Source organism: Aspergillus terreus, genomic scaffold, assembly GCF_000149615.1.
Source record: "Aspergillus terreus NIH2624 scaffold_11 genomic scaffold, whole genome shotgun sequence".
In the NCBI taxonomy this organism is placed as follows: domain Eukaryota; kingdom Fungi; phylum Ascomycota; class Eurotiomycetes; order Eurotiales; family Aspergillaceae; genus Aspergillus; species Aspergillus terreus.
In genome coordinates, this window is record NT_165934.1 from 979,657 (window position 1) to 1,005,131 (window position 25,475).

Consider the following 25,475-nt stretch of genomic DNA (forward strand, 5'->3'; position numbering starts at 1 on the left):
GGGTGAATAGTGCGTCCTTGGTGTTGCGGCATGCAGACAGATCATATCCAGTCCGCCGTGTCTTGTGGAAGATCGAAGTATATAAGAAACCATCCCAAGTGAACAACTCAAACCCCTAGCTGGAAGTACCTCCTTTCGACCCATTCATCTATAAATATCCCCTACAATGCGACCATCATTCCTGGTAGCGGCCGCGTTAACGGCCGTCACGCATGTGGATGCAAAGGGGGTGTTTGCCCATTTCATGGTGCGTTACCTATCTAAACTACAGCTACATAGCTAATAGTCAGGGACATGCTTAGCTGGGCAATAGCAACAACTACACCCACGATAACTGGCGAACCGACATATCCGCCGCCAAAGATGCCAAAATCGACGCCTTCGCCATCAACACCGGATGGGGGATGCCAGGGACATTCCAACTCCTCGACGATGCGTTTTCCGTCGCCAAAGACATGGATTTTAAACTCTTCATGTCGTTGGACTACTCTGGGGACGGGCATTGGCCGCAAGACAAGGTCATCTATACCCTGCAGAACTACACCACGCATCCCGCATACTACCGCACAAGCGACGGGAAACCGTTAGTATCGACATTTGAGGGCGCCCAAGCCGGCGGCGACTGGCAGCATATCAAGAAGAAGGTAGACTGCGCCTTTATCCCGGACTGGTCGTCGCTCGAGCCCGACGTTGCAATTGGTCGGGGAGATGTCGACGGGCTGATGAGCTGGGACGCCTGGCCAAATGGCACGTCGCAGATGACTACAGACGAGGACAAAAAATACCTGGCGGTGCTCAAAGATAAGCCCTACGTGATGCCGGTGTCGCCGTGGTTCTACAGCAACCTGTTGCGGCTGAATAAGAATTGGGTATGGCAGGGAGATGACCTGTGGTACACGCGTTGGCAGCAGGTCCTCGAGGTCGACCCGGAGTATGTCGAGATCATTTCGTGGAACGACTGGGGCGAGTCGCACTACATTGGGCCAATCCACGATGATGACATGGACGTCTTCTCCTACGGCAACGCGCCGTTCAACTACGCCAAGGGCATGCCGCACGACGGCTGGCGTGCTTTCCTGCCGTACGTGATCGACCAGTACAAGAACGGCGGGAATGACGCTAACATCGACAAAGAAGGCGTTGTCGCCTGGTACCGCACGACACCTGCGTCTGCGTGCGGCTCAGGCAAAACCACGGGGAACACAGAGACGCAAAATCAGGACATCCTCAAGCCAGGCGAGGTCCTGCAGGATAAGATCTTCTACTCGGCGCTCCTTGAATCGTCGGCGGACATCTCCGTCAGTATTGGTGGCAAAAACCGGACTGGCCGCTGGGAAAATACTCCCGCCGGCGGCAGGGGCATCTACCACGGCAGCATTCCTATGGAGCAGGAACTGGGTGACGTGGTGGTAACTTTGTCCCGCGATGGCAGGTTTCTGGCAACGATCAGGGGCCATGCAATCTCGACGAACTGCGTGAATAATGTCACGAACTGGAATGCGTGGGTGGGCAGCACCACTTCGACGGCGCAGAACCGGGGGTCGACTTCGTCCTCATCCTCAGGTCAGGATGAGTCGTCGTCCACTCGTGTGCTTCTTGCAGGAGTAACTCCCGTGATTCTGGGCTGGACCGCCTTCCTTCTCCTGATGTGATGGTCGTGGCGGGGTCGAGAGGGATCATAGGGTAGTCCTTATCTGAATCATGTTCTAGATGTGGCCTTGGAGTGTTGGGCTGGGGTATATCCAAGGGATCTATCTGACGTGGACATAATTGCTAATATCTAATGATGACTTGCCAACTTCATGCCAATGAGATTGGATTGCGCTCCGACCCACTGGAAGTCTTTCCCCAGATGTTGAGGAGCTTCCTTGATCCTTGATCTTGAGAGGTTCTTCACAGCCACATCTTTACTATCTCTACTGCGATATCTTGGTACTCGACAGGGAGAGGACGACCAGAGCGGGGGTACGAGCGAGCCAGACTAATGAGAAGTCGAATGAGTAGTGCAACTGCTGCCATTTTCCGAATTTGGAAACCCATGATCTACGGAACGAATCAACCGTTCCACTGATCCAGATTTTAGGATCGTTGATCTCCGAGAGACTCTGCGATCCAGGCCAGCCTATTCTGGAACACCAATGAAATCCGCTCTTTGCCGTCTTAGACTAGAAGCTACGCTGCAGATCGAGTCGCGGGGGTTCGGTTTGGGCCGATATCTACATTAGTCGAGTGGCTGGAGACCTCGAAACATGGGGGTTCGCAGTCCGAGTCAGTGTGGCTCGCACTAACAGCCCTGCATCTTGGTATAGTGCACCTTTGTATAGTAGTAGCATCCTGGCTCATCCGGCAAACTGCGGGTTCATGTGGATATAGGTTAGCTAAGGCGTCGTCATCGGTAGTTGGGGCACCCTATTGGAGTCATATTCCATTGGCACTCTGAAACGACTCGAAGGAATCATAGTTTGTACCTTCCTTGCCATATCGCTGTGTTATCACGATGATTGCAATGTGGCGGTGTCTAGAAATATGGCTAGGTTATACTCGGGGCACTGATTAATGGGACACCTGGTAGTCATGCAACGAGCCAGGTTATGATCCTTGAATCAGGATCATCCGTACAGCCATAGGTATATTGCAATTTGACCTCAACCGCTGTCAACTGTCAATGGCATTCACGACTTTAGGGCTGGACCATTGTCCATCTACCACTATTCCCCAAAATAGGCAACCGGCTTCAGGAAAAGAGTCCCGAGGCGTCTCGAAGAGGAAGGTCCTCATATTCCATGAATCGAGATCAGAGAGAGATACGGCCTGTCCGCCAATGAATCGGCTTGGCGATCTGGTCGATGGCATCTGGTCCTCGAGTCTAACGCAAGTCTATGACACCATACCCGAGAAATTCTGCAACGCCACAACCAATGGACACGGCGGACCATTCCAGAACGGCCCCCGATCACACGGTTCACGGCTCTAAAAGACTTTCCCAAATCCCGGCCTCGTAGACGCCGTCGGGTCCGACGCAGAGGGCTGTGGCGACTGGTCTGGATCGGTCTCAGGCCGGACAAGCCCGGGTGGGTCTGGCAGCAGAGCGTTGAGAAAAGCACAGATGATGTTGTTTTGACTTTCTACAAGCCATATTATGTCTCCTGATTGGATTGGAGCTTTGTCTTCAGACAATCCGTGGCTGTGGTGAAGGAATGTATAAAGGTCCCTGAACTTTACCCCTGGCAGCTCCAGGGGGAGTCGGATTTCTTTTCAGCTGCAAGACCACTATTCTATACACTAGAAGAGGATCATAACTACTCTTCAGACTCTACGTCTGCTCAGGCTTTCTCATTCAGACTGCTTCACACAATGTCTGGGTCGACCGAGGCCCTGTCGAAACCGTCGGTCATGTTCATGCGTCACGTCTCACGCACCAACACCCGTGTTCCACCCATTGCCCGCCGATCTTCGTCTCCTATGCCATGCCGGATGGCTATGATGTCCCGGGACAAGCTTCAGAAAGAAACTGCGGCGAAGAGTCCCGACCTCCGCCGCTGCCTGGGACACCAGCGGCTGTTCCGTCGCTCGATTGAGGTCGCGCACGAGGACATGCGCAAGACCATGGCATCCTTCCGGCTCGACGACTGTGACGAAGAATTCGACGATGACTTCTACGAGACGCCCTTCTCACCCATTCGGGAGCAGATCACCAATGCAGTCAAAGCGATAGTCAAACGTCGCGCGTCGAGCCAGCCTCGCCCTGTCAACAGCCATCCTCCGTCGGAGGAGCCGGTCAGGATGATCCGCGTCTCGTCAAAGAGCAACGACTCTCTCAACACTCCGTTGTCGTCACCCTCTACGCATGACCTCACGATCCATCGGACGTCATCGGCACCATCTCTCCCCTCGAGGGGGCGCCGTTATGCCTCGAAACTGGGGTTCGCACGACGTCTGTGGTCGCCGTCTGTCCAGGCAATTGCCAGCTGATACGATTCGAGTGTTTCCAGCTCGTCATACCTCTTCGACATATTCCTATTCCTACTAGCCATCAGCATCTTACGACAACAACCTTCTCCCATATCTCATATCATCTACCTCTATCATTCGATCTTCTCGTTATACGATGGCAATACACAAGGACTTCAGAAGAGTCGTCCTCTCTATGATACTACGATTTTCATTGCATTTATCTGTTGATTACTTAGGGCTGCCCTGGGTTGTGCGGATCACGAATATACGCCGAGACGATAATATCTTTCAGACATGTATATATAGCAAACATTTTTTACTTCTTTAAATATATTTTCATCAAAGATTATCATTCACAGCATCAATGGCATGTAGTCATCTACAGCTTTCAAGGACATATTCCAACCAAGACCTACACCCACTAAATCCCCTCCATCGTAGGTGATTCTTCCCCAGTAGTCGGACGCTCCCACATATCCCACGGGATTTGCTCAGGGCATCATCACATCACCTTCATGGCCAAAATGAACGACGCGACATTGACATCCAAGCCCACCACAACAACCCTCTTCACATGGCCAATGGCTGTCTGGGAACCAGTCCACGGTCGTGGAACATGTCGGACCTCCAAATCTGGACGCGACTTCTGCTCAAGAAGTCCATCAAGTAACTCTGAAATGATAAAGCTTTGGATGCCCGCCGTTTCTTGCTCTTCTTTGATCCTCTTTTGGGTCTCGTAAAGTTCCTGGATGAATTTATCCTCTTCAGCTGTCGTTCGACGGTCACGACTACCGCGGTTAGCTTCATCCACAGCATTGGAGAATGAGCCCTTACAATGACCATCTAAGATTTGCGAAGCGAACGGCACGAAAACGGTCGATATCTTGTTTCTCTTTATCGGTCAGACTCAAGAGTTTCGTGAATTCGTGGATGATCGGGTCCTTGAATGCAGCGTTGTTTTGGACTACATATGAAATGGCTGCGAGTTCGAAGATGCGCGGATAAAACCCTGCAAAGCCCCAGTCAACAAGACAAAGAGACCCGTCGGACTCAAAGATGATGTTTCTCCGACAAATATCCCCGTGGCATAATACCAACGCGTACGGGGTCAAGTCGAGATGATCGAACCGACGCTGGTCTTCTTGTCTGCTCAAATACTCGTTCATTTTGTCCAATCGTTTGTTCATATACACGTTCATATCCTCAATGGAATCAAAGGCTGTTCCTGCACCTTCATCGCCGAAGATATAGCCATGAGCTTCCCCGCCAGTGACCGGCCCTGGGGAGTCGCAGTCTCCTAGTATCTGCTGCAAATGTGCAAGGATATTGGCAACTCGGATCGGTATGTCCTTGTGGGTTTCAAAATCGACGTCTTCCAGAGTTTGGCCTTCCACATACTCCATGAAGAGGTAACTTTGACCGTCGGATTCGAAGAAGCGGTGCACTTTTGGGATGTGGACAATGCTTCGATCAGTATTGTGATAGGCAACCTCCTGTGCTGCGAGTTCAGAGCGTCGGATATTGCCGTATTTCGCCACGATGCGATCAGATATCCGGACCACCTTTGGGCCGCCATGCTCCTGTCCGCCAATCTGGCGTCCCTCGTCTGCTGATTTATGGCAGAGTTCGATCAACCAGGCCTCGTCGGCTGTGGTGATGTCCCAGGCGGCCATGGAATAGGATGTGGTATGAATGGATAGAGGAACATGCATGAAGAGTCAAACAGGAGGAGGGGTTTTGTAGATGCTCAAGACATCACACACTAGGCCGAAAGGGGAAGACTATCTGACACCTCACTTCGTACTCCAGCCGGAGAGTCGTTGCTACTGATTGTCTCTGGACTTCTTGCGGAATTGTAGGGAACAGCTATATTACCAATGCGATAGTGAGGGTGCATGGGAAGTCCATCCCCATTTCCAGCTGTCTGCAGGTCATACACATACCTCGCATACCAGCTGGTCCTAAGGTCTACGTCGATGCAACGCAGGTTTTATGCAGATGCAAGAGGATAGATTGCCTCTATCAGATAATCATGCGCTCATAATAACTTATTTGAAATCAAGCAGAAGACGAGTAGCCGGCTTCAAGCCAGAGTATGGGGTCCAAGCACTTGGAAGTATGACAAGTAGAAACAGCTTTCAAAAAGACACCGGCGATATCTTCGTTCATCCATCATCATATATCGGAAAACCGTACCTAAGAGACCAAAGTATTTCTAGCGTAGGGTCAGAGTCCGTCGCCACACTGGAAACATCTCAGCAGGCGTATATGAACGCTCGACACCGCGGGAGGGAATCACGTCCGGAGCATCCGCACCCGGATAACGATTAATGCCGCTGCCAGAATCATTATTGCTATGGCCCAGCATGCAGTGGGCGTGAGGAAGTCTTTCCCAGGATTTGGACGTTGCAGGGTCGGTCGATGCGGATGGGGATCATGCCGTTTGTTGATTCTCTGCTGCCTATGGGGATCAACTCTCAGTTTGCATTCCATCACCGAGCAAGGGGTAGCTCCTTACAGATTGTCGGCTCTAGGGACATTGACTTCGAATGATGCATCTGACATCAGTTGGTGAACTTCATCATGAGGTCCGTACTGCGGTTCCCTTCCGAAATCTGCGTCTGGCTCGTGGAATTTGAGCCATCGCTCGTAATCCGTGTATACCCTCGAGGTTGACTCCATGTTGGCTGCAACAAAGGTGATGGACGAATTTGGTTCATTGCAAGACCTGAGTCTTATACAGACAAAGATCGGATATCTAAACGGGCGGCCTGTGGACCCCTATCCAAGACACGAACATGCCTGTAACGTGGTTGCCTATGACTAACTGAGCTTATTTCTGAGTCAAAGAAACCTAGTTTCTGGACGAGAAGTCGTCACAGTCCACTATTAGTTTTGTCGTGCAGCATGAAGATGGGGGCGCACGTCATCTCGTTGGTCGGCGGCCTCGTTGCCTTTCATCTGACAGTTGGCGTGGTCTGTTCCTTGATATTTTCAATTGATTGGCTTTTCACAGTCCGTTCTATCTGTTCAGGTCTAACAATCCCATTGTCTGTCCTTACCGTAACGCTAGAGTCATTATGACATCCAAGGCCACGCATCCGGCGGCGCAGAGTCTTGGCTTCGTGAGTTCTCTCCAGGGACCAGGCAGACATATTTCTCCATGTGGAGGTGAGCTTAACTGCATCTTTGTGGGACCGAGTCGGGGGTTTTGCCTAGTTGATCATAGCAAATTTTGATAGTGCCAAATACCTTGATGGTCTGGCAGCGTCAGTACCCAGAGGTGATTCTGTGATCTCACAATTCATAGTCGAGTCCTGATGACTATGTTGATGTATGGAGCTCAATCTTCATTCTGGTCTGGATTGCTTGTGCCAGGCTGGTCCTCTTCTTGTTATACTAAGTGTGGATGAAATAATGTGCATAATTTGTGAGTGGCATGTTGTTCTGGAAAATTCATATCTACCATGTTCAAGGTACAGGACTACATAGTGCCAGTGCAATCCGCAAATCGTCACGGATGATGCGCCCATCCCATCACTATTGCCAACTAAAACGTAGATACAGCATCATCCGCTGCCCGACCCAGACAGGCATATATCCCTTCTGACCAGCAACCACCTACCAACTCACCATCACTCCACCTATACCAACACTGATATTCTACACCTGAAATGAGGAAGGCATACCACTCATCAAGAAACCAACTCCTCCGTCTGACTACTCTGAAAGCCATGTCTGGAAACAGCAAGCACCACAAGCCCTTAAAGGGCTTTTTTGGCAGCATCCCCAAGCCGTCCGTCAAGGATTCCAACTCAAACCCCGGGGCGTACTACAAGCAAAACCAGAAGCAGTGCATGAAGCACATCGTCGCCCGGCTGAACGCACGCCTCTCCCACTGGGACACAGGCGCCCTAGAGCAGATGGTTATATTTGACATGTCGCTGGAAAGACTAGCACAAAGGGAATACCGATTCTTCTTCATGCAGGACGCGAGCGCCAGAAAACGCAAATACGCACCGTTTGCCCCGCCCACTGAAGACGACATCCAAGTCTGGAAACGGGAATTCCAGAAGGCTGGAAATGAATGTCAACGGATTGTCAGGGCGAGATTTGGCATTCTACAGGCATACAAGATACCCATGATCGAGCTTTGGGATTACGAGAGTCTGTATAAACGTCTGTGGTCGTCGAACTATCTTAGGGTAAAGTGTATCGAGCGGGGTGGGTGTTGCGCGCGCTCGTGCGGCTGCTGTCAAGGGACCCGGAAGACGAAAAGATCGATGGCTCATAGTCACTGCAGCCTCGAGTGCCACTGTTGTCTTTATCATCGGCGAGGAGACCTCGGGGCTGTTGATGTAAGGGCCTGGGTTCTGAAGGAAGCTGCCACAGTAACCCAGGAGTCGAGCAGCGTCCACAGGGGTTCTGATACATCGTCGAATGAGACGACGCTGTCACTGATGGGAAAGAAACATTCAGCGAGGGCCTACCACCGACAACGGCCGTTGGAGGAGAGAAAGCCGAGCCCCCTGAGGACCGTAGAGTCGTGTTACTGATATCATGAGAAGAAGTTTGTAGTAGTTGAGCATGTATCTCGAGTTGAAAGCGCTGCACACGAAGAAGTCATATTTCAGGTGAACTCTGGATTGTATACCTGTCAAAGGAAAAAATGACCGCTAGACCACCAAAAGTGTGAACACACTAATGGGAATCCCATATGATCGTAATATTGATCGACAATACCCTTTTCATGTATGCAGTTATTGTTTCTTAGTTCTGGCCTTTGTTCCATCATTGACATGCAGCACTCTGGGTAGGCAGTCAGGCCGACGTCAAAATGACAACTCACCTACCAAGTAATGTAGCCCATTACGCATCTAACTTAGGATTTTCTTTTCTCTTCCAAATCTCTGCCGAAGCCCTGGACAGCTGCTAAAGTGCCTCTTTGCAACACAAATAAAGAACCAATACTTTCACCTTGATTCCATCCTAGGCCTCGTCCAATACATTCTCGCTCATACGCAAGATGGAGCCCGCACCACAACAGGAGTGGATTGGCCTTCAGTTGGGTGGGCTCCAAGCTGGATTCGGCCTTCAAACATCGCGGACGTCCGAAAGTCTCAATCAAATCGACCAAGTCCGTGCTAACGGAGTCGGAGACCATATCGCCCTGCCACAGCTGGTGGTCTGCGGAGACCAGTCCGCAGGAAAGAGCTCCGTGCTCGAACGTATCACTGGCATCCCCTTTCCCCGACAGGACGGCCTCTGCACCCGATTCCCAACAGAAATAATCATTCGCCATGACCCAGCCCAGAGCCAGGCTACAGCGACCATAATACCACACCACTCGGGGGCGAAAGTACGTAGATCGCACCTCCGCAACTTTCGCCGCCAAATTGAGAGCTTTGATGACCTGCCAAATGTCATTCACGATGCTGCGCAGCTTATGGGTATTCGGGTATTCGGGGCCATGCTACGCAATCGGAAGATGCGCCCGCTTTCTCGAAGGATGTTCTCCGGTTGGAAATAGTGGGAAATACCCGTCTTCATCTAACGATTGTCGATCTCCCGGGCTTGATCTCCGTCTCTGAGAACGAACACGATGTCCAGCTAGTCCATGATCTCGTGGATACATATCTGGAAAGCTCCCGGACGATTATCTTGGCAGTGGTGCCTGCGAGCAGTGACGTGGACACACAGGGGATTATCCAGCGTGCCCGTCGCTTTGATCGAGACGGTGATCGGACTGTTGGTATCATCACGAAGCCCGATTTGATCAATCAGGGCACCGAGTCCCGTGTTGCGCGGTTGGCCAAGAATATAGATAAAACCAAGCTGAAGCTGGGGTTCTTCCTGCTGAAAAATCCATCGCCAGCGCAGTTGGAACAAGGAATCAGTCTCGCGGAGCATCATAGAGCAGAGATCGACTTCTTCTCCAGTGGGCTATGGAAGAGAGAGGCACTGGACCGGTCAAGGATCGGAGTCGAGAAGCTGCGTTCCTTTTTGCAGGATCTACTGGACAGCCATATCGAAGGGGAGCTACCAAAAGTACGTGAGGACATCCGTTCTCTTCTAAGGACAGTGGATGATGAGCTTGCGGATATTGGAACGGAGCGGTCCTCTCCAGACCAAATTCGACTGTATCTGATGCGGATAAGCAATGACTTCCACACTCTCGTAAGAGCTGGCCTTGAAGGGGCATATTCGGACATTTTCTTCCAGGCCCATGACGACGAGGAGGATCTGACTCTTCGTCTTCGGGCGGCGGTTCACAAGGTGAATCAAAATTTTGCTGACTATATGCGACAATATGGTCGGAAGCACCGGATAGTGGCTGATATGTGCGATGGTCCTCCTGCGGCGGTTGGGGATCAGTCAGAGTCGGATGAGGAGCAGTCAGAGCCACCTGCAGGTCCTCGTGCGGAGGTTGAAGATCAGTCAGAATCAGATGAGGATCAATCGGAGGATCATTGTCAGGAAGGACAGGTGCTGGTCACAGAGGGGGAGATGAGTGCCTGGGTGCAGAAGGTGGGACTTTCCACTTTGCGTGGTATAGTAGCTGCTAACACATACATTTAGGTCTACAACCAGACGAGAGGACAAGAGCTGCCCGGAAGTCACAATCTAAAGACCTGATACTCGGGCATCCACCACGTATGCACTTGACTTCCCTATGGTGTCATAGTTTTTGACATTAACCAATCACAGGCAAAGTGGCCGAGTGGTTATGGCGCACGGTTCAGGTGTGTACCTTTCCTATTTAGGATGGAGTGCTTCGTGTCCGTGTTTCGAAAGATACCTGGGTTCGAATCCCAGCTTTGTCAGTTCTTTTTTACCATTCCCTCCTACAGAGGACGAATCACAATTAAACTCAGCTGGCTGCAAACGCAGATACTCTGTTACCTAACGCATGAGGGCATCACAAGTCAATGCCGCTTCGCTTAAACATACCTACCTTTCAACCAGCGACAGACCGTGCCGAACGTCCACCACGCGCGTACCGACCTCAAGCCATGGATTGCTGTTTCGCAGTCAAACGAATCCCCCGCTCAGGCATGACCACGTCATGCCCCACTCTTTGCCCTAATCGGGAACAAACTCGGACTCAGCCTTGAGTCCTGCATAATTGCCTAATCGGGCGGCTGAGTCTCTTCACCGCCTACATAGTACGTATTTTTACGCTCCCATTACGAGCTTGCCGTCCAGGCACGGGGCATTCGCCCCTACGGTTCCCTCCCAGTTTGGGGGCCCCCCCGTAATACGGTTTCTCCCAAAAGGGAAATCATGGTGAGACTCAGACTCACGATTTCATGAGCAATGTTCTTCTCTCCCACCCTGAAGGAGGGTGGAATAGAAGTATAAATGGAGCGGCGACAACGCTCGTTCATGGCGATGCTAACATAGCGAATATTAACATCGAAGATGTCTTTTGTTCAGTTTCAGTTGGATCCGACTGGTAAGTGTACACGGCAACTATTGAGGAGTTGGCTTATGCCAGTGATAGTACGAGCTCCGCCGCCGACGACGTCGGAAGGCATTCTTTCTACTCGCACGACCCGTGTGAGTAAGCCACTAGTGCAGACAACAATTCCCAGCATGTTTCCGAAGCAGAGACTCAGGCCGTCTCAGGTCCAGTCGAAGCTTGTTAACAAGCAGTCTCGGTTGGGTCGGACTAGTAAGTGTACACGGCAACCGTTGAGGCGTTGACTTATGCCAGTGATAGTACGAGCTCCGCCACCGAAGACGTCGGAAGGCAGTCTTTCTACCCGCACAACCCGTGTGAGTAAGCCACTAGTGCAGAAAAAAGTTGACATCATGTTTGCGAAGCAGAGACTCAGGCAGTCTCAGGCCCAGCCGAAGCTTGTTAACGGGCAGACTGCCGACATATCCCGTCAGGCGTCGCCTTCCAACAACGTGGGTGACGTGGGATCACTTAATGGGACGTTTAACCCGCCTTGGAGCATCTCGGAGAAATCCTCTAGGCCATTGGATCTTTCTCCGATGGACGATGCATCGGTTTAGATTAGAAAAGGGTAGGGAGAGTCCGCGCGGTACGGCAGCGTTGCGTCCTCATCGAAAGGGTATAATGATTCCTGAATCGTTGAATCCGGAGGCTAAGTGAAAAGCCAATGGTCTTTGTACGTTACCTTTTCATGAGAAGAAACCCGGGGGGGGAGGAGGGAACTGAAGGTTGGAGTGGCGAAGCTCTTCCTTACGACAAGAGTATTTGGGAAATTGATTCTTTTGTCTGAGAAAAGGTCTATATATAATCGTCTTCATTGGCCCCGGCAGACACCTGTGGCGAGAACACACTGGAAATAAATCCTTTGCTCCCGTTGTATGTGGTCTGCTTGCAATCTTTGCAAGATGCTAAATGATGTGATGCGAATATATATTTCTTAAGCGTAACAGCGCTGAACTTATAAGTTTCTCTATATAAATATACTCAAAATACGCCGTCCGTTAACTGACACACACTCTACACTGCCCCGCCCTGAGAGCCTCTTGTAGAAACTAGGGAGATGGGTATCTTTAGTCCAGCGATGCTAAATCTCTTCCACGAGGCTCAGGGCCCTATCCCTCTTACAACGCCCAGTCCCCTATCTTTTCCACCTAATTCTTCTCTTGGTCAATATGGGAAAAGGAGGTCCCCAAGACTCCCAACCAGGTAGACGATATCGTGTCCTCAAATTGTCTTGTTGACATCGCACACGCCTATCCTACCGATCCTATTGTTAGATGGTTCATCGTACCATTCACTAGATACTTCTTTAAGTAAGATATATCTTTACAGCCTCTAAGCGACTATTAAGCTAATCTAATTGTATAGGTCTCTTCTAGCGGTCTATACCTTGCTATTCGGCTCGCTTATTACATGCAAAATTTGGAATGATGGCAAAGTATGCAGCGGCAGATTCCACTCTATAACATTTTATATGTTACTGGGATGCATGTTCCTCATCTGTTACCTTCACAGGAAGCTTGGGAAGCAGAGGCGGCTGCCACAAGAGATTGAAAGCTGGTATGGCATACATTGATGCCAACGCGTTCATCTCCTGTCAAGTATAGCCCATACCGTGCACTACCTAGACTAAGTTACTCTTGATATGTCTAGACTCTTCTCAAATAAGATTTAAGGTTTGATATAGAACGCACTATATCTTCCCCTATACAAATGCACACGACCGTATTATCTGGTCCGATAATCCTCCCAATGCTCCTCGTAATACACTTCCTTCACATGGCTAAATCCAACCTCGGGGGCATCATACGGCCATGGAAGCATGTTTCCACTTGCAAAAAGCGCAAACATCATGCCATCAAAGTTTGTCGGTACCAGACTGCTGGAGAAGTCCAGGCACCATGTTATGTCATTGCCCGTCTTGGTAGAATAGCCCAGTCTATACGTGTCGAATTTCGCCCGGATATGTAGTGTGAAGTTGCGTGGTATGGAAGCAAGCTCCAGCGGCTGCTCCGTTGTCTGTCTCAGGAGTCAGATTGAGAATCCTATGTATCCATCGTTTGGACATTATGCTTACCACAGGAGGCGTCCCCGGTCCCGGCGAATCCACAGTCTGGTCAATAAATAAGCACATGCCGGTCGAGTTCGCGCAACCTCTCAGACCAAAGTCAACATGTGCCTCGCCACTGCTGTACACCGCAGCCCCGATTGACTGGTGCTTCCCCAGTCGTCTGTCCGTCGGAAGCAGCGTGGCAGAAAACGTCATGTTCAACGACGTCTGCTTGCGCAGGATTGCAGCAGGCGAGTCGCGGTCACTCAGGGTGAAGACATTCGGCATAAAAATGACGCCTGTCCCGCCTGTGCGCGTTTTACCAACGCGATAGTTTTGAGTGTATGGCGATCTCAGCTGATACCAGCTCTTTCCCAGCTGCGGGCCGGTAAAGTGGTCTTCAAACGGTTTCGGAGGCCACTTCTGATCTGGGGCGTAATCGAAACTCTGGCTGGGCATCAAGACCTCCCCGCCGTTCATGGTCGGCCAGCCATCCTTCCAGGTGACAGGGACAAAGAACGTTTCCCGGCCCAGGGACCAGTCGCCAATGTTGCGTCGCGCCAGCAGCGTCGCAAACCAGCGTCCATCGGGCGTGTCCGCAAACGTGGCATGGCCCGTCGAACCGATGGTCAAGTTGAGATTCGCACCGTTGAAGATCAGCGGGTTAGTTGGGGAGGACTCCCACGGGCCTTCGGGGGACTTTGATCGCGCGATGGTCGCTCTATGAGAGGCGCCTGTGCCCCCCTCCGCGATCAAGAGGTAGTAGTACTCGTCCTTGAAGAATAGTTTCGGGCCTTCTGGTCGTCCTTTCGCGGTTAGGGGCAACGTGCCATTCCAGATATTGCGAAACGGACCGACACACCAGCCGGTCTTCAGGTTGACCTCGCATTGGCTGATACCCCAGAGCTGGTTATATCCGTTTTGCAGGCCCATCATGGTCAGGTAGTCCTTTCCGGATGCTGGGTCACGGAAGAGATGGGGGTCGATGCCGTACGGTTCGCCCCATACGACGTCTGACCAGGACTTTAAGTCGGGAGAAGACCGCCAGAAGACTCGCGGCCAGGTGCGGTAGTCAGGGTCTGATCCCCACATTGCCATCGAAGCCATGTAGAATCGGCCATCAATGTATGTCAAACTGGGAGCCCAAACGCCTGTTGCAGGTTAGGTGTTGAGTCGGTCAGAGGATACGGATAGATTGACCATTGTCTGTCCTGGTGCCATGCAGAGGCATCACATCGGGTCGGTCGAGAGCATGGCTCACGATCTCCCAGTTGGCTAAATCTTTTGACTGGTAGATTGGAATGCCAGGATACGTGAGGAAGGATGAGACAGCAATGTAGTATGTGTCGTCCACGCGCAGGACATGGGGGTCAGGATTCCATCTGCAGTATGTAAATTATTGCTGTCGGTAGATGCTCACTTCGTACTTACCCAGGTAAAATGGGGTTTTTGAGGGCCCCAATGCAAGGGACGAGTGCTGTCCATACTACAGCAATTGATATTGTCTTCATACTCGGTTTCGGTCGATGCCGGTATATCAGTGGTCTTATTGATATAAATCGAGGGTAACCTCAAGAGCAATATTGTCCGTACTTAGACAAGGAAAATCCTGAGATAATCTTTATATGGCCCATTGCCATGCCCAGACTATACTCGATATTTAGTCCGCGCGGGGTATCTACAACAGCATTGATTAGTGGAAATTGCTTTCTATTCCATCGCCAAGCGTGGGCCCAAACGTTTTTATAGACCAGTTAGTATCCTGGCCAAGAGACGAATCCTACGAGGTATCAATATTAATTCCGACTTACCCAGTCCAGAAGTATCTAATGCACGTTAAACACGACTAAATCCATGAAAGAGATTGCAGCCTCGTATTGCCGTTCAAGTGATGGCAGTCTAGCTATCCAATGGTATACCGTACCTGTGTATACTACACGCATTCAGTGCGAATGAGATGAATTAATAACACTTAGATTACTGGCATTATGAATCATCTTGGGGTGAAGTTGTGCTCATCTGTTCGACTTTTTCCTATATAGCTCGACGGTACAGCACACTACGGAGTAGTACATTATAGCAGGTACGTGAGCTTTTCAATGTTCAAGAGGGATTTGCGCCTTTCGGATCTTAGTAGGAAAGAGTATTTCTCCATTCTCAAAGTTGTTGTTGATTAGCATTGCGGACCCCAATACAGACTGAAATATATATCTGTCCCACACAGGGATACTCGCAATGGACGCAGTTGTAAAAGCCAAGGACATCAGGTGGAGTATACGTTTCATAAGCGACCGTCATGCTTTTCCTGTTCTTCGGAACTCAAGGTCCTAATTGCGTATCAATACTGTGTACTCCAGAGTAGGTGCACAAAAATCACGTGCATCTGGCTGAAGCATTGCGTTGTGCCTAGACTTATAAGGCTAGCCTGGAATGCTTAGCAAAGCTTTTCTCGTTCCCTTTTTGTGCAAACAAATTATCCACCATTCCACCGCACAAATTCCATTCTCGACAATCTTCTACCAACTAGACACTACATGACTCACGCAGAATGTGCAGTCCCTCTGATCTGACTCCGGGGTAAAGGGAAATCCACATGCTTATAGCGGCGTATGCCATTTCCACACACCGAACTGCGATCGTCGGGATTATTGGCAATACTCGGCAAGTTTCCGGCCTCCAGCCGGGCTAATGGCTCATCCATCGGCTGCAGCTTCAGGAACCCGAAACCTCACTGGCCGGCTAAGCAATTTCCGCTCCATCACGGCTGGCCCGGTGGGACTTTGCTCTTCCACGAAACAGCCCTGCCGAACCGAGCCGAGCGGCCCTCGTCGTGGCAGAGATTCTCGACCAGAGCAGATTTTGCACGGGATGTGGGATTGTGTGCCAGTCTTACGGAGTATGCCCGGCCTTTGTTCTCCGTACAGCATGTGTGCATCCCGATGCTTCTTCACAGGCGTGATTCTCACACCGTAGAGCAATATTTCATGCCTCTAGACCAGCCATCGAAGCGTCTACGGAGGATAGAAAGCTGTACCTGCCAAGGTGCCAAGTGCTGGGAGAACGCCAGGGTATTGCAATGGATATATAAGCAGCCTTCTGTGCTATCCCCGCGGTTGAATGTTTCGCCCTCTGCAGCGGGTAAGCGAACGAGAGCCGTCTGGGGAAAACACTTCCCCGGCCCTTGTTCCACGTCAACATGGGGAGGAGATGGAGATGCAGATGGAGATGGGGGAAGATCCTTCACGCTGAGAGGTCGATTTGCGTCCATCCCACGGCGATTGCAGCTCAACGTATCGTAGCTCTCGTTATTCAATCCTCGTGACGTCCCCAGACGGGGTTCGCCACGGGCATCGAAAAGGGAGTGTGGAGAGGGTTCGAGTGGAGGAAGCCCTCACCGAGCCGGAGGGCATGGAGAAAACATGGACGCATCTTATTACTTAGATCCCCAGTCCCGGCCTGTCTTCTCCAGACCATAGCATTTCTCTTCCCTCTCTGAACCAGCATCTTCTTCGGACGTCTTATCCCTTCCTTCCACTGCCGGGACCTGTCGTACTCTTCCTCCCCTGCTAGCTGTCTATCCAGCAGCCATGGGTCTCCTCCACGTTGTCGAGGACCGGCCGACGCCCAAGTCGGTCTACAACTGGCGGGTCTACGTCCTCGCTGTCATTGCCTCGTGTGGCTCCAACATGATCGGTTATACTAGTGCCTTCATCGGGACGACAATCACGCTCGACTCGTTCACGCACGAACTCGGACTGGACCAGATGACGCCCGAGCACGTCAACCTGATCAGTGAGAACATTGTCTCTCTTTTCATTGCGGGCGCCTTCTTCGGTGCACTGCTCACCTACGGCGTCGGCTACTACTGGGGACGCAAATGGGGTCTGGTGCTGGCCTCGGCGGTCTTCACCTTTGGATCCGGTCTGCAGCTGGGGACCACGGGAGCCCGGGGTCTGGGCATCATGTATGCTGGTCGAGTCCTCTCGGGACTGGGCACCGGTATTGCCTCGAACATCATCCCCATCTACCTCTCTGAGCTGGCCCCTCCGGCTATCCGTGGTCGGCTGGTCGGTCTGTATGAGCTCGGATGGCAGGTTGGCGGATTAGTCGGATTCTTCATCAACGTGAGTGAGCCGTTAGACCATGCAGCCGAGACTAGAAACGCAAACTAACCCCTGGTGACTATAGTACGGTGTCGAAAAGACCATGTCTCCTAGCCACGAACAATGGATCATCCCCTTCGCCGTGCAGATCATCCCGTCGGGCCTGCTGTTTGTCGGAGCTCTCTGGATGCGAGAGTCTCCCCGGTGGCTGTTCCTGAAGGGCAAGCGGGAAAAGGCCATGGCCAATCTCTGCTGGATCCGTCAACTGGAGCCCTCGGACATCTACATCACCGAGGAAGTGGCCGCCATCGACCAGGCCCACGAGGAACAAAAGGCCAAGGTCGGCCTGGGCTTCTGGAAGCCCTTCCAGGCGGCGGCCGCCCGCCCGACCCTCCTGTACCGTCTCTTCCTGGGCTGCATGCTGTTCTTCTGGCAGAACGGCTCGGGCATCAACGCGATCAACTACTACTCGCCGACGGTGTTCAAGAGCATCGGCATCGCGCCCGACACCGTGAACCTGATGACGGGCTTCTTCGGCGTCGTCAAGGCCGTGATGACCATCATCTGGCTGCTCTTCCTGGTCGACCAGCTGGGCCGCCGCAACCTCCTGCTCGGCGGCGCCGTGTGCGGATCCATCTGCATGTGGATTATCGGCGGCTACATCTGCGTTGCCAAACCCGAGTCCAACCCGACCGACCATCTCACCAGCGGCGGCATCGCCGCCATCTTCTTCTTCTACCTCTGGACTGCGGTGTACACGCCCACTTGGAACGGCACGCCGTGGGTGATCAACTCGGAGTTCTTCGACCCCAACTTCCGCACCCTGGCCCAGGCCTGCACCACCGCCAGCAACTGGCTGTTCAACTTCCTCGTCTCCCGCTTCACCGAGCAGATGTTTGACAAGATGCACTATGGTGTGTACTTTTTCTTCGCGGCCCTGTCGTTCTTGGCCTTCTTCTTTGCCTTTTTCCTCATCCCCGAGACGAGCGGCATCCCGCTCGAGGTCGTCGACCAGTTGTTCGAGCAGAAGCCGATCTGGCGGGCCAACGCTATGCTCAAGGCGCAGCTGAAGGAGGACGAGGAGCGGTTCCGATTCGAGATTAAGGAGGGGAACTTCGACAAGCCTGAGCCGCAGGAGCATGTCGAGAACCGTGACGCCCAGGTATAGACCGTCAAATTGTACATAGCTTGGTTTCGAGGGACGCACATACGTTGATAGAATTACGCTTGATAGAACGCATTCAATTATTACAGTGACCTTCATCCCATTCAAGTGTAGCAGGTTCGGGACGTGGAATCATTAAACATTGCACGCGATAAACAGACCCATTGCCTCCCATCGTAGAAAATACATCTCATCGGGAATCACATCGCTCGCCGCATCATACCTGAACCCACGACACTCACCACAGAGCCATCAGACACTTCTGCACATCGCCTGGAGGAACCAGCCGCAGGATGCGGGACGCCAGGTCGACCTTCAAGTCGCGCTGCAACCGAACCTTGACCGCGTCGCGGTACGGACGGTTCCAATGCAGATGCGCCATCCAGTAGATCAGCCGGCCCATGTCGACCGGGCCACCCTCGGGAATACACTCAGCCAGCTTGCGCGCGTGGTACAGCTCCGGGTCCATCGCATGCTGGAGCATAGCAACAAACACGGCCTTCAGATGCCCCGAAAACTCATCGCGCAGCACCCTCTCCAGACTCTTATGATACCGCGCCTCGAACGCGCGCGCGATCGCCACGAGCTTCGCATCGGGCGCATTGAGAAACACCGCGGACACGCCGATCTCGTCAGTCCCCGTCTTCGCCTGCGTCGCCTGGTGGATCTCGCGCACGTCGGCATCCACCGACGCGGCGTCAAAATATGTCCCGGGCTCCGGCCGCGCCGCCTGCAGCAGCATCTCGAAGAACCGCTCCGTCTTACCGGACAGGTCGCTCTTGACGTCGTCCAGCAGCGGCTTCTTGTACGTGCTGACGTAGGCGTACTTGATGGCGCGCAGGTCCGCGTTCGTCCGCCCCACCAGCACGTCGTTCATCGCCGTCTCGTCCGTGCCGACCCCGGCCATCGCCTGCTTCAGATGCCGCACGTCGTGGCCCAGCGGCCCCAGCGCCAGCGCCAGCAGCGCGTCCTCCAGCTTCCCCGACGTCTCGGACTTGATGTCCTTCTCGAGGTCGCGCCCGATCTTGGCCGCGTACGTGTGCCGGATCAGCGCCATCTGCAGCGGGTCCGGCGTGCTCAGGATCCGGATCAGCGCCGCCTCGTCCGTCCCGAAGCCTTTCATCGCCTTGCGGAGCGCTTCGGCTTCCTTCGTGGCGTCGCCGGGCGCGCGTGCGTCGGGGTCGTAGCCGAGGGACGGGGGCGCGGGGACGACGGTCTGCGGGGGGTAGCCGGGTGCGTTGCCCTGCATCGGCGGCGGGTACTGGCCGTAGGGGTTCGGCGGAGCATACTGGCCCGGAGGAGGGTGCTGGCCTTGCGGCGGGTAGTACGGCTGGGTTGTAGTGCGCTGGCGGCGGCGCGTACTGTCCCTGGCCCTGCTGCGGGGGCGGAGCGTATTGTCCCTGCGGAGGATACTGTCCCGGCGGAGGCGCCCAGGACTGCTGCGCATGCTGCTGCGGTGGCATCGACTGCGGCGGAGGATACTGCTGGTACTGGCCTGGTCCTGGCGGCTGCTGGGGCGGATAGCCCTGCGGAGGAGGGGCCTGCGGGGGGTATCCCCCCTGAGAATGCGGAGGATACGGCTGTCCGTACGGCTGCTGCTGCGGCGGCGGGCCGTAGTTATTATTAGGCGGGTACGACATGCTGCGGAGAAGTAGGTAGGAGTTAAGGAGGTGAGGATGCGAAAGAGAGAGAGAGATAGAAAGTAGAAAGGTCAGCCACGCGGGGTCATCTCTAGTATTAATACAGCCATATCGGCAACAACCGGCCGCTGCCAAGTTCGTCTTCTCGTACCAGTGTGGTCATCATTGGACACGGTTGAGCTCATCGTCTGGTCCAGGGAACCAGAAGAATTGGGATATGCTGTGGCTGTGCTGGATACGACCAGTGAGCCAATAATGACGGCAAAGAGGCCGTCTGGAGCTCAGCGCGGGCCTCGTAGGGTCTTCCTTAGGGCTTTCTCTGTGGCTGTTCCTCGGGACCCGTTCAACGACGGCTTCTATAGTGGATAAGGAGGATTGGGGCGCAGTCTTGCTTGGCAAGTCAGCCAGCAACGGGCAGATCGAACAGTGTCTTGCATTATCTGCACGAAAGCGCTGCTGCGTCTGCTGGTGGATCTTAGCAGACTAGACCGATACACGACCAGCCGTTCGTTATGTAAATGCAGCATCCCGGTACTTCTGACACACGATACACATGCAATTCCAATCATACCTTGTTAGGGCTAAAACTATTCATTCTGGCAGTGATCGCTGAACCCCACAAGCCATAAGCAATGTCGCAGGCGTCAGCATGGCTGTGCGAAGGGCTCAGGGGAAGTAATCATGTAAAGTGTCCTTGCTGGCTGCAAGTTGTAGATGTAAAAACCAACCTAAAATGTCTCCAGCAACGCTCAAATCCGCTCTTATTGCATCAATCCTCGGCCTGGCAGTCGTCCATGCAGCAGAGCCCTGGAAAATACTGGATGTCGACTTCCCCGATCCGGCTGTGATCCAGACAGACGATGGATACTACGCCTTTGGCACGAACAGCGGAGGCATCAATGCGCAGGTGGCACATTCCACCGACTTCCAGTCGTGGACTCTTCTCGACGGAGTCGACGCCTTGCCTGGTCCGTTTCCAGGCTGGGTAGCTGAGGGTGGAAGCCCCAGTGTGTGGGCACCGGACGTTATCCAACGGGTATGCTGGAACAGACTCTCGATCTCACTGCAGATGCTAACACACCTATGCTGGATCTAGGACGACGGCACCTTCGTCATGTACTACTCCGCGACCGCCCGTAACTCCACCAAGCACTGCATCGGCGCCGCAACCTCTCCCTCCGCCCAGGGCCCCTACACACCCGAAGCCAACGCGCTCGCCTGCCCCCTCGCGCAGGGCGGCGCCATCGACGCCTCCGGCTACCAAGACGACGACGGCACCCGGTACGTTGTGTACAAGGTCGACGGGAACAGCCTCAACACCGGGGACAACCAGCACCCGACCCCGATCATGCTGCAAAGGCTGGCCGCAGACGCCGTGACGCCCGTCGGCGACCCGACGCAGCTGATCGATCGCGACGAGGCCGACGGCCCGCTCGTCGAGGCGCCCTCCCTCGTCAAGCACGACGGCACCTACTACCTGTCGTTTTCGTCCAACATGTTCAACACCATGTACTACGACATGAGCTGGGCGACGGCGTCGGCGATCACGGGCCCGTGGACCAAGGCCGCCGGTCCGGGGGCGCCGCTGCTGTCGTCCGGGGATCCGAGTAGTGCTGGGCCGCTGGGGGGCCCGGGGGGTGCGGATTTTCGCGCTGACGGGGCTGCTATCCTCTTCCATGCGTTTAATAATGGGAAGGATACCGCCGATGGTCGGGGCGTGTGGGCTGCGAATATCGAGCTTGCGGATGGGAAGATTACGTTGGCTTAGTGCGTGTATCTTGGTGTATGGGTGTATGGATGCGTAGTATACAGTTGTATGTACACGTCAATCGTCACGGGTTAGGGTATATACACATAAAGGATGGTCGGGAAGATCAGCCGGCATGCCCATTGCTGTGAGCGCTGGCCCGATCATGTTTCTGGATCTCATGCCATCGTCGAATCACCTCGGCGCGTTCTTCCGTCGTTGCTGCGCACATCTCCTCGACGCCTTGTACCAGTCGCGACTGGAGAATTTCCTTGGTTTTGGATTTGGATATGGAGTTCCGGAGGCTTTTATGGATCCCGCTCAGAGGGTAGCCGGCGAGTCCCCAGAGACCTATACAGTTAGAGGATGCGAGGGGTTCAATGGCAAGAAGACGTACCGCCAATAGGCTTGAAAAAAACCCCCCCGATGCCTTTCCCCATGCCTTTGACGAGCCCCTTGGGCCCCGTTTCAGAAAACCCACGAGCAGGCTGCGTGACCAAGCCGGTGATGCCATGGTAGAAGCTTTGTGTGAATTCCTGTAACGCATTAGCTTTCTGCAAAGACTCGGTATGAGAGCACTTACCGTTCCAGCAGCCCTGAAGCCGCTTCGCACCCCTCGCACCTTGGGCGTGTCCAGCACAGTTTTGTCGTGGTAGAGCTTTGGGGCGTTGTGGAATCCCTTGGACAGACTGAGAGTCAAGTCTGTGGGCAACAGCAGAACCCAATTGAGGACCTGTTTTGCGAACTTGCCGGCGTGGTATCCCGTCTCCGACAGGACGATCTGCGTGCTAGTAAGGTCTTTAGACAGATGTCTAGTCATCGTCTTCTCGAGATCGAGTTCTTGTCCACAATTCCCAAGTCCCTCCGGATCGGCCACGGTGGTATCGGACGACGCCCCTTCGGAATTCGACAATCGATCTTCGGCCGACTCGTAGCTTGTGTCTGATCCCTCCTCCCCCTCCTCGGATGTAGAGTCTTCTCCATCTTCGTGTCCCTCTTGGTCGACTTCCTGTTCCCAGCGCTGGAGGTGGTCTTCGCCCCGCGGTGGCTGTTTCTCCTGTGTTCCCCCCGTGAGATCCGTGGACGCTTGGCCTCGCTCGCCGGACTTTCGCAGACAGGGACAACCCCCGGGATAGTCTTCAGGAGGATGACGGTGATGGTGGTGGTGTCTGTGGCGATGGTGGCCACGATCGGAAAAGTGATTGTTATGTCTCCACGAAACGGCCTCGGACATCTCGATCGGGACTGACGCAAGACCGCTGATGAAGTCCGTCACCACTCCATACAGCACCTCGGCACCGGCGGAGAGGGGGCCTTTTGGGTCGCGCGTCGTGTCGTACTCCTGTGGACGGTATCTATGCTATTCATCAGCCTAAGGATTCTCAGCAGCGCAGAACAGAGGCACCCACAGTACGATATTATGCGGCTTCAACAGTCCCGTCTCCACCAGCACCGTCGCCGCGAACGCACTGAGTTTGATATGCGAATGCTGGATGAACCACACCGCAGGACGTTTGGGACACAGCGAGCACCGGAGACTATCTATATCCAGATGTTGGTGGAAGCTGGACACGGCATTCTTCATCCCGTTTTCCATCCGCATCTCCGCCCCAATCTCCCCGGCCTTTTCCAGCGTCTCCGGCTTCAACGCCGTCTGGATTGCCTCCGTCAGCTTCTCCACCGTCAACTGCTTGTACGGGACGGGCAGCGGTCCCGCGCCAGCCCGCGCGACAATCGACCCCCAGAACGGCTGGTCACCAAAGAACGGGATGACGATGGTCGGGCGGCCTGCGAGTAGACCGGCGGCGGTCGTCCCAGCCCCGCCGTGGTGGATCACACACGACACATGCTGGAACAACCAGTCGTGCGGACACTTCCCAATGAGCAGGATGTTGTCGGGGATCTCCGTCTCGCCTGCGCCAATGTTCCCCCATCCCTTTGACACTATCGCGCGCTGGCCGCTGCGTCGGACGGCCTCGAACACAATCTCGGTGAGCTTCTCCGCATTGTCGACGACGATCGATCCGAACCCGACATAGATTGGCGGTGGCCCGGCCTTGAGAAAGGCATCGAGTTCCTCCGGGGGCTGGTAATCGGACCCCGAGGAGTAGAATTGGAACCCGCACACGTCGATACTATCGTCCCAATCTTTGGGTTTCGGGAGGAGCGCAGGGGACCTAGTAGGTATAGAGTCAGCTGACGAAGCAGCAGCAGGGCCGTGAGTCGTACCAGAGATAGGTAAAGGGCACGCGCAGACGGTGCGCAATGCTGGGCGCGCGAATGGCGTCCAACGGGTCCAGGCCCAGCTCTCTCTTGCGAAACCGATTGATCAAGTCACCCAGACCCTCCCACATCATGATCTCGACGATCGCGTAGGACGCGAAGTTCGCAGCGGAGGGCTTCGTATTTCCCGACCGGATGTTCGCCAGCGGATGAGGAAACGCCTGCGTCGCCGTCCACGGCATTCTACATTCACAGTGTCAGCAATCACACCATGATCAAAACTCGGGGCACCCACGTAAACATCATATTCAGCGGGATGCCGAGCTTTTCCGCGCAGCTGATATGCGCAAAGCTCGGCGGATTCGCAATGATCACATCCGCGACAAACGGGCGGTCGCGATAGTCGACCGTGTCGCTCCACGGGTCATCGCGGATATGATGCAGCCCAGTCCCGTCGCCGGTCTCAAAGCACGACCGCCAACACCCGGTGAAGATGGTCTTCATGTCGCGTCGGCGGCGCTGGATCGCGCCGCTGCGGATCGTCCGCATGTCCGGCATCAACCCGGGATTCTTGACCATGAACGCCATCAGCTCGGCGGGATCGCCGCCGATGTTGAAGAACTCCAACCCCTGCTCGTTGACATATTCGTTGAATGAAAGATGCGTCGCCAGGCGCACGCGGTGCCCATGCTTCTTCAGCTCCTTGCCCAGGATGACAAACGGCTGGACGTCGCCCTGCGACCCGACGACTTGGATGACGATGTTCAGGCGCAGCGGGAAATGCTCCTTCTCCTCGGTCGCGTGGATCGCGGACGGACGGCGGTCGTACGGTGCGGTCTGCAGGTGTTTCTGTAGCTTACCCAGGAGGGGCTTGCGCTTATGGAAGTTGATGTCGAGGCGGCCATCGTCTGGACAGAGGGTTAGATGCATGCTGGAGTAGATCATGAGCTGGCTTACCCATCACTCGCACGCCCGTATTCAACCCCTGGTCGGCGATCAGTCCGCGGCCGTGCAACAGCGACGACCTGCGACTGAGACTCTCCTCCGGCCAATCCTCCGAATCGATGCCATCGTGACGCGATGCCATGGCGTGTGGGCTTGTCGATCGCGCATTAGCGTCACGGAATGCTC

General features: G+C 53.9%; 11 protein-coding genes and 1 non-coding gene across 12 annotated transcripts; 8 read left to right on the forward strand and 4 right to left on the reverse strand.

Moving 5' to 3' along the window:
• Positions 1-166: 166 nt before the first annotated feature.
• Positions 167-1,652, forward strand: ATEG_07778 (glycoside hydrolase family 71 protein; the record flags this gene model as incomplete). Its single annotated transcript, XM_001216399.1, has 2 exons — positions 167-247; positions 303-1,652. 2 exons carry the CDS (start codon positions 167-169, stop codon positions 1,650-1,652), a joined length of 1,431 nt encoding a protein of 476 aa, XP_001216399.1.
• A 1,702-nt stretch (positions 1,653-3,354) lies between these two features.
• Positions 3,355-3,972, forward strand: ATEG_07779 (uncharacterized protein; the record flags this gene model as incomplete). The annotated part of the gene is made up of 1 exon (XM_001216400.1): positions 3,355-3,972. One exon carries the CDS (start codon positions 3,355-3,357, stop codon positions 3,970-3,972), a length of 618 nt encoding a protein of 205 aa, XP_001216400.1.
• Positions 3,973-4,182: 210 nt separating this feature from the next.
• Positions 4,183-5,666, reverse strand: ATEG_07780 (uncharacterized protein; the record flags this gene model as incomplete). Its single annotated transcript, XM_001216401.1, has 3 exons — positions 4,183-4,239; positions 4,466-4,742; positions 4,789-5,666. The coding sequence occupies 3 exons, from the start codon at positions 5,664-5,666 to the stop codon at positions 4,183-4,185; spliced, it is 1,212 nt and encodes a 403-aa protein (XP_001216401.1).
• A 2,022-nt stretch (positions 5,667-7,688) lies between these two features.
• ATEG_07781 (uncharacterized protein) lies at positions 7,689-8,316 on the forward strand (the record flags this gene model as incomplete). The annotated part of the gene is made up of 2 exons (XM_001216402.1): positions 7,689-8,178; positions 8,258-8,316. 2 exons carry the CDS (start codon positions 7,689-7,691, stop codon positions 8,314-8,316), a joined length of 549 nt encoding a protein of 182 aa, XP_001216402.1.
• Positions 8,317-8,980: 664 nt separating this feature from the next.
• On the forward strand, positions 8,981-10,590 carry ATEG_07782 (dynamin family protein; the record flags this gene model as incomplete). The annotated part of the gene is made up of 3 exons (XM_001216403.1): positions 8,981-9,317; positions 9,398-10,482; positions 10,534-10,590. 3 exons carry the CDS (start codon positions 8,981-8,983, stop codon positions 10,588-10,590), a joined length of 1,479 nt encoding a protein of 492 aa, XP_001216403.1.
• Positions 10,591-10,661: 71 nt separating this feature from the next.
• On the forward strand, positions 10,662-10,778 carry ATEG_10501. Its single transcript has one exon. It is a non-coding gene; the product is annotated as a tRNA-Leu (tRNA).
• A 598-nt stretch (positions 10,779-11,376) lies between these two features.
• Positions 11,377-11,976, forward strand: ATEG_07783 (uncharacterized protein; the record flags this gene model as incomplete). The annotated part of the gene is made up of 3 exons (XM_001216404.1): positions 11,377-11,410; positions 11,459-11,629; positions 11,678-11,976. The coding sequence occupies 3 exons, from the start codon at positions 11,377-11,379 to the stop codon at positions 11,974-11,976; spliced, it is 504 nt and encodes a 167-aa protein (XP_001216404.1).
• Positions 11,977-13,144: 1,168 nt separating this feature from the next.
• ATEG_07784 (beta-xylosidase) lies at positions 13,145-14,573 on the reverse strand (the record flags this gene model as incomplete). Its single annotated transcript, XM_001216405.1, has 2 exons — positions 13,145-13,435; positions 13,494-14,573. The coding sequence occupies 2 exons, from the start codon at positions 14,571-14,573 to the stop codon at positions 13,145-13,147; spliced, it is 1,371 nt and encodes a 456-aa protein (XP_001216405.1).
• A 2,480-nt stretch (positions 14,574-17,053) lies between these two features.
• ATEG_07785 (sugar porter family MFS transporter) lies at positions 17,054-18,737 on the forward strand (the record flags this gene model as incomplete). Its single annotated transcript, XM_001216406.1, has 2 exons — positions 17,054-17,590; positions 17,655-18,737. The coding sequence occupies 2 exons, from the start codon at positions 17,054-17,056 to the stop codon at positions 18,735-18,737; spliced, it is 1,620 nt and encodes a 539-aa protein (XP_001216406.1).
• Positions 18,738-18,972: 235 nt separating this feature from the next.
• ATEG_07786 (annexin) lies at positions 18,973-20,374 on the reverse strand (the record flags this gene model as incomplete). Its single annotated transcript, XM_001216407.1, has 3 exons — positions 18,973-19,977; positions 20,024-20,045; positions 20,097-20,374. The coding sequence occupies 3 exons, from the start codon at positions 20,372-20,374 to the stop codon at positions 18,973-18,975; spliced, it is 1,305 nt and encodes a 434-aa protein (XP_001216407.1).
• A 733-nt stretch (positions 20,375-21,107) lies between these two features.
• Positions 21,108-21,514, forward strand: ATEG_07787 (uncharacterized protein; the record flags this gene model as incomplete). Its single annotated transcript, XM_001216408.1, has 2 exons — positions 21,108-21,381; positions 21,471-21,514. 2 exons carry the CDS (start codon positions 21,108-21,110, stop codon positions 21,512-21,514), a joined length of 318 nt encoding a protein of 105 aa, XP_001216408.1.
• Positions 21,515-22,248: 734 nt separating this feature from the next.
• ATEG_07788 (putative UDP-glucose,sterol transferase) lies at positions 22,249-25,431 on the reverse strand (the record flags this gene model as incomplete). Its single annotated transcript, XM_001216409.1, has 7 exons — positions 22,249-22,472; positions 22,519-22,657; positions 22,705-23,476; positions 23,531-24,298; positions 24,351-24,587; positions 24,640-25,252; positions 25,302-25,431. 7 exons carry the CDS (start codon positions 25,429-25,431, stop codon positions 22,249-22,251), a joined length of 2,883 nt encoding a protein of 960 aa, XP_001216409.1.
• Positions 25,432-25,475: the final 44 nt, after the last annotated feature.